Raw genomic sequence first — 16,014 nt, 5'->3', positions numbered from 1 at the left:
ATGAAAACACAGCCGAAGCTCTAATATGAACATGGCATCATCATGGCTTTAGTTAAATATGTGACAGTGGATGAGTTTTCCATGTGAACTTAGACTGAGCTAAGTTAAGAACACCACAAATTGGAAACTGGAATAAGGACCGGGGAAGGTAGGAGATGAGAAGTCAGTCAGATGCAAAAAAAAAGGCTGTGTACTAGTATGTAGCTGGTCTCACCAGGGAAGGGTGCCATGATCAACTGGGGACTTTCTATAAAATAAACATGCACGGCTGCTTTATATGAATAAGTTCATATTTAGCCATGTGATGTTGCACATTCAAAAAATTTGGAGCTGGAACTTTGAAAAAATTATAGATCCTACAATATAAAGTCCTGTGTCAAAGGCAAATTATGCTTCTTTAGAAAGAGTTAAATGTTTTTTTCATATGATAATTATTATCTGCACAGAAGTAGTTTTGCCTAGATTTAAGCAACACAGTAAATTTTTAAATACATTCTATAGTCAGTTTCTTATAGTCATCAGTACTTAATGGCTACAAAAATTAAATTTTTTTTAAAGAACATTTTTTATTTTATTTTAGAGAGAGTAAGAGGAAGGGAGAGCGAGTGAGAGAAACATTGATTTGTTGTTCTACTTATTCATGCATTTATTGGTTGATTCTTGTATGTGCCCTGACTGGGGATTGAACTCGCAACCTTGGCATATCAGGATGATGCCCTAACCAACTGAGTTACCAGGCCAGGACTTAGGAATAATTTTTATGGCCATTAAGTACTGATGCGTATAGGAAATTGACCATAGAGCTGTATTTTAAAATTCACTGTGTTGCTTAAATCTAGGCAAAACTACTTTGAGTTTTTATCATCCAAGTACATGAGATGCATCAGTCTCCTCTAGTTTCTAGTTTAGGTAAGAACAGTCCATGGGAAGGAATTACTTATGCTAACTAGATCTCTACCTGGAGCTTCCTGTTTTTGGTTGCCAGCAATTTTATTTCTAGCATTATACTTTTATATAGAGTGACTCCAGTATAGTGTCAGATCCTATAAAATGTATTACTTCTATAAAAACTGATAATGTCAAGTTATAGATTATGAACCATTTTCTACCCTTTTCATTTTCCCTTTCTTGTTTTGGGCAGATTTCCAGTCATGTTTGATTTGTATTGCACGGAGATTACCTCGGCCTCCAGCTATTACGGGTGTAGAATCCTTTATGACCAAGCAAGATACTACAGGTATTAACTGCAAAGTTAAAAATGTTCCATCAGTATTAATGATGTCAGCTATGCTTTTAAAATTAATTACATCCCAGATATTGTGTCCATCTGTTCTTTGCTTTTCCACTATGTCCACTTGTCTTACACAGAAAACATTTTAAGTGGTGGTTTTGATGTTGTGCATTTTAGATATTATAATCATTGTTATTTTTAACTTTTCATATACCTATATTTGTTTTTATTATAAATTATTTTTCATAACCATGGAATAAAGTTTTTAAAGCTATTTGGCAATGTAGATTTAAATGCATATATTTATAAATGGATACAAGTATGGTGGCTTAAATGTATCTGGCTATTTTTTTCTTTATTCTTTAAATTTATTCAGCACATAATTTTTGAATACCTAGAAATGCCTGTCACTATGTATGATTGCTTAAGAGTGTACATGGTTGAGCAAAAAGCAATGATGTAATTACAAATCATGATATGTTTTATGATGGAAAAGGTGTAAGATGGTAAGGTAAGCTAATAAGGAGGACCTGTTTAAAATCAGCTGGTTAATGAAGACCTGGCTGAGGAGCTGATATTGAACCCTTAAGTTTGAGGTGGTGCCAATTATGTGTGTTGGGAGGGAATGGTGGGGAGGGTCACGGGGCAGAATAAGCGCTCCTGATTGAGGCGACAGCTGCGGGGCCCCAGGATGACAGGAGTGTGTTAGAAGAACTGAAAGAAGGGCACGCGAGCCACGGGGCGAGGAAAGGTGATGGCGCCTGAAAATAAGGCCTTCTTTGAAAGGCTACTTCAGGTTTGATTCTCATCAAGAACAAATTATTACTGTTCTTTACAAACTGTAAAATACTTTTCATGTTATTTAATCTTCACTCTAGCACATCACGTTTTTGTTTTTACATCAGAGTTATATGTTTCACTCACCTCTTTAATAAAGAGAGAGATCATTTCTACTAAATTTTATTCTTTGTGAAAAGTTTAGTTTTAATGTACTTTTTCATCTTTATCATTGTTTATAAGATCCTCTTACAATATTTACTAATTTTCTTGTCCCAGAAATCTAATATTCCTATGTTGTATGCTTTATTATTGTGTTCTTAAAGGTTCGTTTCCAACTGCTCTTACTAAAGAGTAGGTGGAAATAAATTACCAAAATAATATATTCATGTCTGCCTCTCCTTCCCCAATGAGTGATTCAGCCATTAGTGTGTAGCTAGAGAGCAAGCCAGAGGAGTCTGAGCAGCATTAGTCCCAGCAGCTTCAGGTCTTTATGGCGTGCCTTTAATTATGGCGTGCCTTTAATACTTGGCTGGAATTGAATTTTAGAATATGACATACTAGTAGGTAACACACTCCAAGGCCAAAACAATTTTTCATTATCATGCCACAGATATACTTTGTTACCATAGGCACTAAAAATTAATAGTGCTTTTTAGTGCTTTTTCTTTTTTTTTTATTTTTTTTTTTTTTTTCTTAAATATATTTTATTGATTTTTCACAGAGAGGAAGGGAGAGAGATAGAGAGTTAGAAACATCGATGAGAGAGAAACATCGATCAGCTGCCTCCTGCACATCTCCCACTGGGGATGTGCCCGCAACCCAGATACATGCCCTTGACCGGAATCGAACCTGAGACCTTTCAGTCCGCAAGCCGACGCTCCATCCACTGAGCCAAACCGGTTTCGGCAGTGCTTTTTTCCATTATGCATTTGGGAGGCAGAATATTTCTGAGAAGCGGTTGTTCATTTTGAAATACAGATTATTTAGATCAGGAGGCTATCATAAATGTAAAATTTTATTCTTTGTCTAGGTAAAATCATCTCTATTGATACGAGTTCCCTGAGAGCTGCTGGCAGAACTGGCTGGGAAGATTTAGTGAGAAAATGCATTTATGCTTTTTTCCAACCTCAGGGCAGAGAGGCATCTTATGCCAGACAACTATTTCAAGAAGGTAAAGTTTTCTCTCAGTTATTTTCACTAACTTTTCTCTTTATTAATATTGAATAACTTACATGGAATTTATGGCTTGATAAGTATTTTCTCCAAATTACAGTTTTTGCAATAATCAGTTTTAGGAAAGGAAGAAATGGGTAAGCAAAGTAATTCATGAGTGGATCCTGAATTTGGGATATACATTATAAAGACTAGGATATCATGTGGTGGTCACTCATTCATTTGTGCATTCATTCATTCGGCAGACATGTATAAAATTCCTTACATGCAGAGAATACTATGTAAGGTGGCAGGAATACCGTGATGTTTAAGAAGCAGGGTTTTGGTGTCAAGGAGCTTAAATTGTATTAGGAGAATACTTGACAGTTTTAAAGATCAGTGTGACATGGGCTGTAATAGAGGTATAAATAAAAGAAGGAAAAATTTAATTATGACCTGAAGAATCAGAGATGGCTTCAGAGAGGAAGTGGCATTTTGTCTGGAAGATCATGCAGAACAGGCATGTCCAAAGAGCTTTGAGATTTATATTGTGAATGTTTTCTTCATGACTGTTACAGTACCTGCATCTCCTAACTCAGGTTGAAGTTTCAAGTTATAGGTATGTCATATGAAACTAATAATAATTGAATAGATGCTGCATCATAGTAAGCCTATGGGAGTATAAAACAAGTATATTCTCTGCCCTTAAGGAACTTAGCAGTATTATAGGAAAGACAGGGAAAATTATCTTAGAATTAAGTCCAGAAAGTTCATAGAGATTCTAGATAAAGGGATTTTGATGCACTTAAAAAAATATTGTCATGTAATTATGGTAGTTTACTGCCCCTTTCACAATGTAATTTATTCTCCAAACTCTAAGTAGTTTCTTTGGAAAGAGACTCTCTGCATGGCTATTCCTGAAAAACAATTTAAAAATATTTTTCATTATTCCATCATCCTTCTTGATGTTAACATTTCCCCATAATATTAGGTTTCCTATGTTTACAGATGATTTTCCATTCATTACATTTTAGGTCAACTGCTTCCTAATGTATGGAGGAAACAGTAACTGCTTCCTAATGTATGGAGGAAACAGCTTACTTTTTTTTTTTTTTTTTAGGAAGCCATCTGTATGAATCTCACTAGTCTCGTCACTAGCATCCTACAGACTAATGGTTCCGCAGTGGGCCTTTTACTAGACTGATAGCATCCCTAAAAATAATATTGCAGTGAATAGGACCAAGAATCTGTGTTTTAGAAAGTTCTTTAGGGAGTCCTAAAGTGCAGTCAGGTCTAGAAACCATCACAGTACACAACCAGTGCCACCCCCTGGATGTACACTTTGTGACTCCCTTTCCCAAGAGTGGCACTTTACTTTTGCATAGACTTAAGACTCAGGGTACTGTTTCCACTACTGTCTGAAGTGCTGAAGTATATGATACTCTCTGATTTTTGCCTTAATTTAAGACTTAATTTTTTTGCTTATAATTTATCTACATTCCCACTAAGGCAAAGAAGGTCTAGATTATTATCTCATTCTCCAAATGATTGGGCTCCCCATAGATGTGATTGAAGCACAGCTTAAACAAACTGTGCGAATTCTCTATAAAATAGATTGATTAAAGTTTAATAAGTAACTAATCTATCATTAGCATATGAAGTGAAATAATTTAGAGTAAACTGTAAAGAACTTCTTCCCATTAGTCATTTCTTAATGTCCTATCTTCCCTCTTTTTTTTTAAGAAAAAAAAATTCCTCAGTAGAAATAATTTGTGGGGTTTTTTTTCAGAATTAAGTTGTCCAGAGTTCACATGACTCTTGATTCTAGTGTTTTGGAGATTCAGGACAACTTACCAAACAGCAGTCATGGGTTGAGTAAAATATCTTTTTCTGATATTTTATATTTAGCAGTATCTAACCTGATAAGAAAAATTAAACACTTACACGAGAATCACCCCTATATGGGAATGACCTGCTGAATTAAAGTCTCAGGTGAGGAACCAGATATCTTAAAAAGCTCCAAAGGTAATGCTTAAATACAGGCATACCTCGGAGACATTCAGGTTCTATTCCAGACCACCACGTTATAGAGAGGGTATCACAGTAAAGCAAGTCGTAATCTTTTTTTTTTTTTTTTTTTTTTTTTAGTATATTTTATTGATTTTTTACAGAGAGGAAGGGAGATGGAGAAGGATAGAGAGTTAGAAACATCGATGAGAGAGAAACATCGATTCAGGTGCTTCCTGCACACTCCCTACTGGGGATGTGCCCGCAACCAAGGTACATGCCCTTGACTGGAATCGAACCTGGAACCCTACAGTCCGCAGGCTGACGCTCTATCCACTGAGCCAAACCGGTCAGGGCGAGTCGTAATCTTTTTGCTAATGGAGGGTCCTACCTTCAATTTGTAAAAAACGCACTATCTCTGAAGCACTATAAAGTGAAGTGCAATAAATGAGATATGCCTGTACATCAACTTAAGAACTAGGGTTGATGCTGCTTCTTCACTTACGGACAGTGTGAAAAGAGTGCAACAATTATCAGTGTATCCTTGATTGTCTATAAAACTTTTAAAAAGCTTAAAAGTTTGTAAAATTCTACAGTGATTAATTTTTAAGCAAGAAAAATTTGTTCTCCATCTGTGTTCTTTTTTCCTGTCCATTAATTTACTCTTGAAGGCAGTGGCTGGTATAAAATCTTAATATACATTAAAGTTTTAAGTTGGTTTTTATTTAGTTTTTCAGCTGCTTTTGACAGGGAAGCTCATGGACTGCTTTTCACATTTCATTTTCCAGAATCTAATTTGAAAATGCTTTTCAGCCAAAGCATATATGGGAACATTAGCATGAGCTAGATTACAGCGATGGTTCTCCATTGAGATTAGGGAGAAATGGATATCAAAACCACTTGAGTCTCTGGATCTGTTTTTGTTCATCAGTTTATGTTGTTCATTATATTCCACAAATGAACAAAAACAGATCCAGAGACGGAGAAGCATCAATCAGACCCTCAAACCTCAGAGGGAAGGTAGGGGAGGGTGGGGGTAAGGGGAAGAAATCAACCAAAGGACTTATATGCTAGCATATAGGCCTAACCAATGGACACAGACAACAGGGAGGTGAGGGCATGAGAGGGGGTTTATGGGGGATAACGTGGGGATAAGGACACATATGTAATAACTTAATCAATTAAAAAAACAACAACACTTGAGGAATTTTTTAAACTAGGAGAAGGTCCATGCAGGTGTATATCATTTGGAAAGGTTCTGAGGTTCTGTTCAATTCAGAACCATGCCTTTAAAGAAAGGTCTCAGTGGTCGGCAAACTCATTAGTCAACAGAGCCAAATATCAACAGTACTTCTTCAAAATAGACTCGCCCAGGCCGAAAACCGACTTCTGCGCATGGGCCACGAAGTTTCAATTGCACTGTATGTGCGCCCGCACGTGGTATTTTGTGGAAGAGCCACACTCAAGGGGCCAAAAAGCCGCATGTGGCTCGCGAGCTGCAGTTTGCCGACCACGGGTCTAGGTTAAATGTGTCCCAAAGTTCATCTGGGCAAGTTGTTAAACTGGCTTTTTGTGTTCCACCCACACTACTGAATCAGAGTCTACAGTCTAAGATGTTTTCCTACAGAAAATGTTGGGAATGCGCTCTAGGGTCCACCAGATAGTCATAGCTACAACTAGAAATGATGTTTCCTGCTGAATTAAGTTTGGGAAATGTTTTAATCTCCCACATTTGGCGATTCATTAGACATATTTATGGAATTTAAGTTTCTGGGAAGTTCTACCATAACAATGACTTTGTTATCCAGACTTATTTTTCCTCAGAATACTTGTATCTGTAGCACATCAATTAGCACTTAGGGAGAGTAGTGGTCATGGGAAATGTTGGGCTTTCAGGGGTGGGCAAACTTTTTGACTCGAGGGCCACAATGGGTTCTTAAACTGGACCGGAGGGCCGGAACAAAAGCATGGATGGAGTGTTTGTGTGAACTAATATAAATTCAAAGTAAACATCATTACATAAAAGGGTACGGTCTTTTTTTTTTTTTAGTTAACATGGTTGTTGAGGTTAACTCAGCATCCAATTGGGTGGAGTAAAAACCCAAGTAGCTCTATTTCTACAGCTGCTATAACCAGAGAAAGTGATTCCCTTTGCTTTGTAGCTCTATTGAGGCCTATTCTGGGAGGGGGAGAAGGAGGGATGAGACAACAAGAACAGTTGCCATTTTAAAGTTTCTTTGAAGAGGTTCTGGGACGTCAGTAATAATATTCCTTCCCACTAAGTGTTCTAAATTTTTAGAAATGGACACAGAAGTCAGGGATCAAAATACTAGCTATATGCCTGGCAAAACTAGATCAGAAAATAAGGCCAGAACGTGTGATCAAACTGAGATTTCAAATAGTTTTGTCCAGGCCTAAATCTTGAAACCCACTTATGGGTATAATTTGGTTTGCAGAGCAAATGTTCATCCAAACAGCTCTGTAAACAATTGTGACTTCCTTCCTCATATCTTAATTCAAAAGATTAGTGATTGTTTTATGGGGTTGCAACTATTGGTATAAATGGTGTCTAGGCATCAGCTGAATGTGTATATGATTCAGGACATAGATAATTTGGAACCTGCTTATTTGTTGTTGTTATTGTTTTTTGGAGGGGGTGTTTATTCAGGAATATACATTCAGTTTCTGCTATGTTCTATTCTAGGCTCCAGGCTAGATATTATCTCACAACATTATTGGCTACATTTTAGTGATGATGGGCAAAGGTTAATGTGCATTATTAAGTCCTAAACTTGAAAAGTTCAACCCTGAATCTGACTCCTAGGCTCTTGATCCATATGCTGCCTGCCTGTTGACCTCTCCATCTGAACAATTGAGCAGTAGAAGAGTTTGATTTAACTGGATAGTCTTTATTAAAGTTTTAACTGGATAGTCTAATTAAAGTTTTACTATATTTAATATTGATGTTTTTTATTTCAAAGAGTGATGTGTGAATTATGATGTGCTAAGTCTTACTCTACACATTCTCACCCAAAATCAGTAATCTAACTTCAAACATTAAAGTGTAACCATGTCCTTGTATCAATAAGAATTCTCCAGTTTTGGAATTTTTACTATTTTAGATATGGTCCTACAAGTTAAGGCAGCACAATTACCAAAAGACCATTGATGTTTCTGTAGTCCACATTAAGTGTCTTAATGTTCCCATGCTAGCCTGAGTTTCTAGTTCTTCCTCAAATTTCTTATCAATAAATCAAGAAATTTGTCTCCATTTCTATTACAAAAGTAAGTTTAGATTCCTACAAGAGCAGACACATAAATTGAGACATAAGCATTTGAGAACATAGCTAAGAGTTAAAATCTATCCTTTAAGGAAAATTTATGGTCAATATTACCCTGTTTAGATGATATTTCAGTTGAGAATCAATCAGCAAGTACTTACTGTATGAATTTATATGCATAGCATCATAGTTCAAGATTCAATGGAGAGTGGGAAACAAGAATGGAGCATAAAACTTGCCCTTATGTTTATTTGAGCTGAAAAAGAAAAAGAAGTGTGTAAAAAGTTATCTACCTCCTACAAAGAGATATAGAAGAAATGTTTAGGAAGCAATGAGAAATAAGATTGGAAATTCAAGTCAAAGTCAGATTGTACAGAGCTGTGCTGCCAGTGTGGGAGCCCCTAGCCACATGAGTGCTTGAAATGTAGCTAATGTGACGGGGAACTGAATTTTAAATTTTATTTAATCTTACATTTAATTAGCACATGTGATTGATGGCTACCATACTGGACACTTCAGTTCAGTGGTGAAAAGCCAGTGAGGGTTTCCCAGAGATAGGAGATCCTAAAGAGCAGTGGACAGTGGTGAGGATAAAGACAAAATGACATATGCAAAATAACAGGAAATATATTGCGTTTTATCTGGCTCTTTATATAACTGTAGCTTTATCATTATCCCAAAAGTTAATTATCTCAAAAGGCCACGTCTTATCATAGTTGTATTTTCCAAAAATATATTAATCAGGAATTGTTAATATTTTTTAGGGTTTGCTATTGCAAACATTTACTTATAATCTTACACAAAAATTATTAGTTTTCATTAAAGACATTTTCATCATCTGTTACTTCATTAGAAACTAAATTTCTTTGTGTGTTATCTTTGGTGAATGTGCCAGTGATTTGGCTGAAATTGCGAGATGGGTAAGGAATTCAGTTGTTTGCACATAAATCTTTAACTGTTTCAATTAAGTTTATATCCTGGTTTTGGTACTTAGGCAGATGGTATAGATTTATAACAGTTTATGCCCTCCTCAGTTTATATGGAATACACAAGACAATAAAATAGAACATGTCTTCTATTTACTTAAAGTAACATATAGCTGCAGAAGTTACTTATTAATATGTCATTTTAAGTCTTTTTCACATGTCTTTAAAATGTATTTGAAGTCTTTTCTGAAATGTCTTTGGAAAATAGGAGTGCATTTATTACAGGCTAAATTATAATCTTAATTGTGGTAGTAATGCTTGTGTTTCTGTGGATATGATTTTTAAGCTTGGTATAGCTGAAGCTACCTATTAAATCTTTCTTAAAATAGGATTATGTTGTATTACTAAAGATCAATATTTTCTTACTTAATAGTTTGGCATGGCCTTCCTATATTTAGTAAATACTTACCAATATGGTTAGAGTTTTGTCTGCTGTTAGTAAAAGCTTTGTTACAAAAGAAAGTTATGTTGTTTAGATAGTGAGTTGACTGCTTTAACCGAGTTTTTGTTCCTTACATTAATAATCATTGGCTTTATCTTAATTTGCTTACTAAGCTAAATTCAAACATCAAAAATAATACATATATGAATATAATAATTTGTCAGGACCTTCGTGATTCTTTTTCGTCATCTATTATTTCATTAGAAACTAAATTTCTTTCTGTGTTATATTTGGTAAATGTGCCAGTGATTTGGCTGAAATTGAGATGGGTAAGGAATTCAGTAAGGAATTCATTTCTGAGTGAAAAATTAAATTTGACTTTTAGTTAAGGAATTCTGTAAACAAATCAAAACTTAGAGGGTGAATTTTATGATATGTGAATTATATCTCAGTAAAGCTGTTATTAAAAAATCAGCCAGTAAAGGGAAAAAAACTTGTTAAACATAATACTGAAAGTGAGAGGGGAGAAGGTAATGTCCTGGTATTTTTAATGGACACAATAAATTTAAAGAGCTGCCCTATTATAGGGAAAGATTAAGGTTGGTTTTTTTATGGTTGGGGTTTCTTCATAATCATAACTTATGTGAAAAGGCACCCATTCAAGTAGGAGTGAATTAAAACTTGTCATCGGGTGGTATATTTCAGCCAGAATCATGTTCCCCCTCAGAGATCTGTTTTGTTTGAACTATTCTTTGAATCTGAGGAGGCAGCATTTGGGAGGGCATATTAAGAATGAAGTTCTAGGTAGAAGTAAGGCTTGGTAACTCCTTTACCCAAAGTGCAAGTGTCAGAATTTTAACTAGGTTTCTCTTTTGTTTGAAACAGTGATGACTCGTGGCACTGCCTCCAGCCCATCCTATAGATTCATATTGAATGATGGGACAATGCTTAGCGCCCACACCAAGTGTAAACTTTGCTACCCTCAAAGTCCAGACATGCAACCTTTCATCATGGGAATTCATATCATCGACAGGTACTACCTCATATGAAATAAGTCAGTTCACATATCTCTTTTTAGAAAAAAATTTTATACTCTTAATGGCTAGAAAATAGAAATTCTAAAGTAGGCATTAAACTTGTGTGATGAGTATATATAATCCAAATATCCACATTGGGTTTTATAGTTTTGTCACCTAACAGTAGCTTTGTTGTTTAAAAGGGAGACAGGAAAGGTGAGGCTGAAAATTTGTGTTCTAGAGGAAAAATCAAAAAAGTGGATAAAAACCTTCAACTTTCCATTTATGGTCTTATAAAAGATTTGAGAGTTTATTAATATTGTTATTTTATTTTTAAATGTTTCCTTTTCATTAGGGCAAACTTTGATGGCTTCTGAGTTCAAGTTGATAGTTTCTCCAAACGCAAATCATTAACCTATCAACTTGAAATTTTTTAATATCATTGTTCCTAATTTGTTCTCCTCTCTAAACATGTCTTACATTGGTATATATGGTAAATTCATGTGGTATATATGGTAAATTCATGGGACCATTCTTTTATCCTATGAATTATTCAGAATCATACATTTACCGCTATGTATTTAAAATTTAGCATTAAACAGAAACAAGGACATTTCCCCTCACTTCATCTTTTCCTCATCTGATATATTTGCTTATTGGAACATGGTAATACCGGTCACAAATCTGTTGTCATAATTATGGATTTGAGTAAAAAACTCGATGAAAATCTGAATTTAGTATTCTGCTTTTCCCTAATTTTAGTTTAATTTATGCTTGTGAATAGAATTAACACAGTTCTTTTTTTCATATTGTGATTTCTCTTTCAAAACATCCGCTATGTCTGCATGTCACCCTTTTTAATTTTTACATCAGTGACACAGTATTTTCCTTACCCAGTCTTCCTCTCTGGAGTTGAAATACTTAAAAGCACTAACAAGGGAGTCGTGAATAAATGCTTTGTAAGCAGAGATGTGGGAAGTTTATCTTTCAACCAAAATTATTATACTGCTAATTATTTGTACTAAATTTTAAAAAGTATATATATTAGATATTTTTCCCAAGTCCAAGAAAGATTTTGTTCCCATATAACAGAAACCATTATCAAATTTACAAGACCACGGCTCTACTTCCTATTAAGTGCGGCTAATATTTCATAGTGCACTGTTTTTCCTTAGTGAATGGTCTTGTTTTAGAATATGCATCACAAAAATATTTGAATGGAAACCAATACAGATGATTGAATAATAATGTCTTTTCTCCCCTAGGGAACACAGTGGTCTTTCTCCTCAAGATGACACTAATTCTGGAGTGTCAATTCCCCGAGTAAACCCCTCCATCAATCCTGCTATCTCTCCAGCTCATGGGGTGGCCCGTTCATCCTCACTGCCACCATCCAACAGCAACATGGTATCCACCAGAGTCAACCGCCAACAGAGCTCAGACCTTCATAGCAGCAGTCACAGTAATTCTAGCAACAGCCAAGGGAGTTTTGGATGCTCACCTGGAAGTCAGATTGTAGCCGGTGTTGCCTTAAACCAGGGTCAGGCCAGTTCCCAGAGCACTAATCCCTCTTTAAACCTCAATAATTCTCCTATGGAAGGTACAGGAGTGTCCCTCGCACAGTTCATGTCTCCAAGGAGACAAGTTAGTTCTGGACTGGCAACAAGGCCCAGGATGCCTAACAATTCCTTTCCCCCTAATATCCCAACATTAAGCTCCCCTGGTGGCATGACAAGTACTGCCTGTAATAATAGTAACCGATCTTATTCCAACATCCCAGGAACATCTTTACAGAGTATGAGTGAAGGACCCAATAACTCTGTTGGCTTCTCTGCCAGTTCTCCAGTCCTCAGACAGATAAGCTCACAGAATTCACCTAGCAGATTAAACATGCAGCCAGCAAAAGCTGAGTCCAAAGATAACAAAGAGATTGCGTCCATTTTAAATGAAATGATTCAGCCTGACAACAGCTCTAGTGATGGCAAACCTCTGGATTCTGGGCTTCTGCATAACAATGACAGACTGTCAGATGGAGACAACAAATACTCTCAGACCAGTCACAAACTAGTGCAGCTTTTGACAACAACTGCAGAGCAGCAGTTACGGCATGCTGATATAGACACAAATTGCAAAGAGGTACTGTCTTGCACTGGCACTTCCAACTCTGCCTCTGCTAACTCTTCAGGCGGCTCTTGCCCCTCCTCTCACAGCTCGCTGACAGAAAGGCACAAAATTCTACACCGGCTCCTGCAGGAGGGGAGCCCCTCGGATCTCACCACCTTGTCCGTCGAGCCTGATAAAAAGGACAGTGCATCTGCTTCTGTGTCGGTGACTGGACAGGCACAAGGGAACTCCATAAAACTAGAAATGGATGCTTCAAAGAAAAAAGAATCAAAAGACCATCAGCTCCTACGCTACCTTTTAGACAAAGATGAGAAAGATTTAAGATCAACTCCAAACCTGAGCCTGGATGATGTAAAGGTAAAAGTGGAAAAGAAAGAACAGATGGACCCTTGTAACACAAACCCGACCCCAATGACCAAACCTGCCCCTGAGGAAATCAAACTGGAGTCCCAGAACCAGGTGGGTAAAGCTCACTTCATAGGATGAACATCGCTCGTTAATTTTTTCCTTTTCATTTATTTTACACCAATCATAAACCAGACTTGGATTCAGGCTGTTTTGCCCTATCCATTGGGTATATGTTAAAAGGTTAATATCAACGGTTGAAAAATCATAGGGTGCCTTCAGAAGTTCTCTTTGGAACTTTGGAGGGCTATAATATTAAGGCATCATCTTAAGAAAGTAAATATTTTTTTTTATAGACTCAAGAGTTCACATCTTTGGAGATTTTTAAAAATACCTTTCCTGCTCTCTCCTCCCAACCTTAGCTGTTGAATATAACTATCTGAGAATATAGTACCCAGAAATCTGTTTTTTAAAGAAGTTCCCCAGAGAACTGTGATGTGTAGCTAAGTTTGGGACACTCTGATGTAAATGACATGGGAGAGAAATGAAAAGGTCGATGAGGCTGCCCATATTGTCTTGTTTTGCTGTTTCATTTCTTTTTAAACATTTTCTAAGGCTGTTTTTCTTCTCATCTGATTCTAACCATACTAAACCCCTTTCAGAATAAGGACTTGAATATTCTGGGTAGTAGGGTATGTAACATGCCCTGAAGCAGAAGTAAATGTCAATAAATCTCTGCATACATTGTTATGGAATCACTACCTCTATGTTTAGGCTGGAGTGAGGGTGGGGTAAAAATTAACAGGCAGCTTCCTGTATTGAATCATTGCTGTGGACTCTGAAGGAATTTAAGAAAAACAGAAAATATGGTCCTTCCTCTCTAGGAGCTTACCAAGTATTTACAAAGAATATAGACATCCATAAAATAGCTGGAAATGTATTGACAGAGCAGTTTATCAGTAAGGCTCTCCATTGTCAGACAAGATTCAAATTAGTCTGCATAAGTCCTTTTTCTTGGACCAGCTTTATTTTCTTCTCCCATCTTCCAACAAGCTCTCTCCCCTCAGGCATACTGTACTCTAGGCCCATGGAAGTCCTTGCCATTCCTGGGATACACCCCTCTTCTAAGCATCCTCTGCCTTGCCCCCCTTTCTACGTCTGCTGAACCCATCTTCACAAACCAGTCCAGACACCATCTCTGTACAGCCTTCCCCAGTAGCCCTCGTTAGCCATGTCCTTCCTCTGCACTTGACAGTGCTCTGGGCTGTCTCTGTTTACTATTGTAATAACACTGTTTTGATTATTTATTTGTGTGCTCTTTGAGGATAGAGCTTTCTCTCATGTTTTTTAGTACAACTAAGCTAAAAGTCATGTTTTTTAAGCTGAAAACAGTTTTAAATAATGACTGAATTAAAATTCTCTATAAAATTAACTTTAAAAATAACAGCTGTATTAAACAATGCCATTGCATACAATGCTGGTACACCTGTTTTGATGCACGTGCACACACAGTTTTGCTTAGTTCAGACCTAAAATTGGAATTGCAGAATTATAAGATAATATGTTTTCATCATTAGTAGATAAGTCCAGTTTTTCTAGTGTGTGAGAATTCCTTCTAGTTGTCCCATATTTTTACTAATATTTGGTCTTATCAGTCTTTTAATTTTTAGCCATTCTGGGTCTGTGTAGGGGTATCTCATAGTTTCAATTTCTCTGGATCTCTTCTTTTGTGAATTGCCTACTCAAATGTCTTGCCCAGTATGTTCTTTTTCCTAATGACTTTTAAGAGTTCTTTATGTACTTTAAATGAGTTCTTTATTGGTTTTATATTTGCAGATATCTTCTCTGTCTTGTGGCTTGCCTTTTCTTTTTCTTGTTGGTGATTTTTTTTTTCCGCGTGTCAGGCCGTCAACCATCCAGGCGCCCACGGCCAGGATGCTGGGCTTAGGCGAGCCTCTCTGCTCTCTGCCACCTAATGACGCAGGCGGGACACGGCAGCCACACCTGCAACACCTCTAGGGGCAGTTGTTGGTGATTTTTTATGAAGTTCTTCATTTCAATATAGTTCAGTTTGTCATTTTTTTACTTTATGGTTAGTATTTTTTGTAACAAAAGACACATTCAAAAATGTTCACGGTAGCTTTATTTATATTAGCCCCAAACTGGGAACACCCCCAAATATATCACAGTAGAAGGTTATACCGTGACACATTCATACAATGGGGTACTATTCAGCAGTAAAAACAAATGAGTTACTACATGCAGCAAGATGTCAGAAATGTAATGCTAAGTGAAAGAAGCTAGACATTTTAAAAATACATACATATAGTTCTATTTATACAATCTAGAACTATAAGTTTTTGTTGAATTAAATAATGAAATACAAATAGGTAGACATTTTATGTTGATGACTTACCTCAGAGTAACATAGAAGAATAATACAGTGAAATAAAGGCCAGTTTTTTTCTGTGCATAACCTCAGACAGGTATTGGGACTCCTTATCTATCCTAGAAGACAGATATATTAAGGTAAATATATATGTAAATTTTTTATTCCATCATTAGATCATTTCACAAAATTTTGAAAAAATATGACAGAAAAAAATTACCCTTGATAACTATCATTGATAACTATCACTGTACTCTTAACACTTCTTTCCAGTTCAGTCTTTTTTTTATACAGAGATATGTTAGATAAATATGATGTGTA

At 36.3% G+C, this 16,014-nt stretch overlaps 1 protein-coding gene and 1 non-coding gene across 9 annotated transcripts in view; one reads left to right on the top strand and one right to left on the bottom strand.

The window, feature by feature from the left end:
- The window catches only part of NCOA1 (nuclear receptor coactivator 1), a 115,607-nt gene that overhangs the window by 59,632 nt on the left and 39,961 nt on the right, over positions 1 to 16,014 (top strand). For all 8 annotated transcript variants that reach the window (XR_002830013.1, XR_002830014.1, XM_006091697.3 and 5 more), the window contains 4 exons: positions 1,142 to 1,237; positions 3,042 to 3,182; positions 10,705 to 10,852; positions 12,101 to 13,418. Coding sequence is in view for 6 of the 8 variants with exons in the window: in XM_006091697.3 (XP_006091759.1) it covers positions 1,142 to 1,237; positions 3,042 to 3,182; positions 10,705 to 10,852; positions 12,101 to 13,418 (1,703 nt within the window). In the remaining 2 variants the exon portion in view is untranslated. The remainder of the gene's footprint in view (positions 1 to 1,141; positions 1,238 to 3,041; positions 3,183 to 10,704; positions 10,853 to 12,100; positions 13,419 to 16,014) is intronic.
- Positions 15,201 to 15,330, bottom strand: LOC111826666. Its single transcript, XR_002830026.1, has one exon. It is a non-coding gene; the product is annotated as a small nucleolar RNA SNORA17 (small nucleolar RNA).

This window comes from Myotis lucifugus, unplaced genomic scaffold (genome assembly GCF_000147115.1).
Source record: "Myotis lucifugus unplaced genomic scaffold, Myoluc2.0 scaffold_94, whole genome shotgun sequence".
NCBI classification, from domain to species: Eukaryota; Metazoa; Chordata; class Mammalia; order Chiroptera; family Vespertilionidae; genus Myotis; species Myotis lucifugus.
Note: the sequence above shows the minus strand (reverse complement) of the source record. Positions and strands in the feature narration are given on the sequence as shown.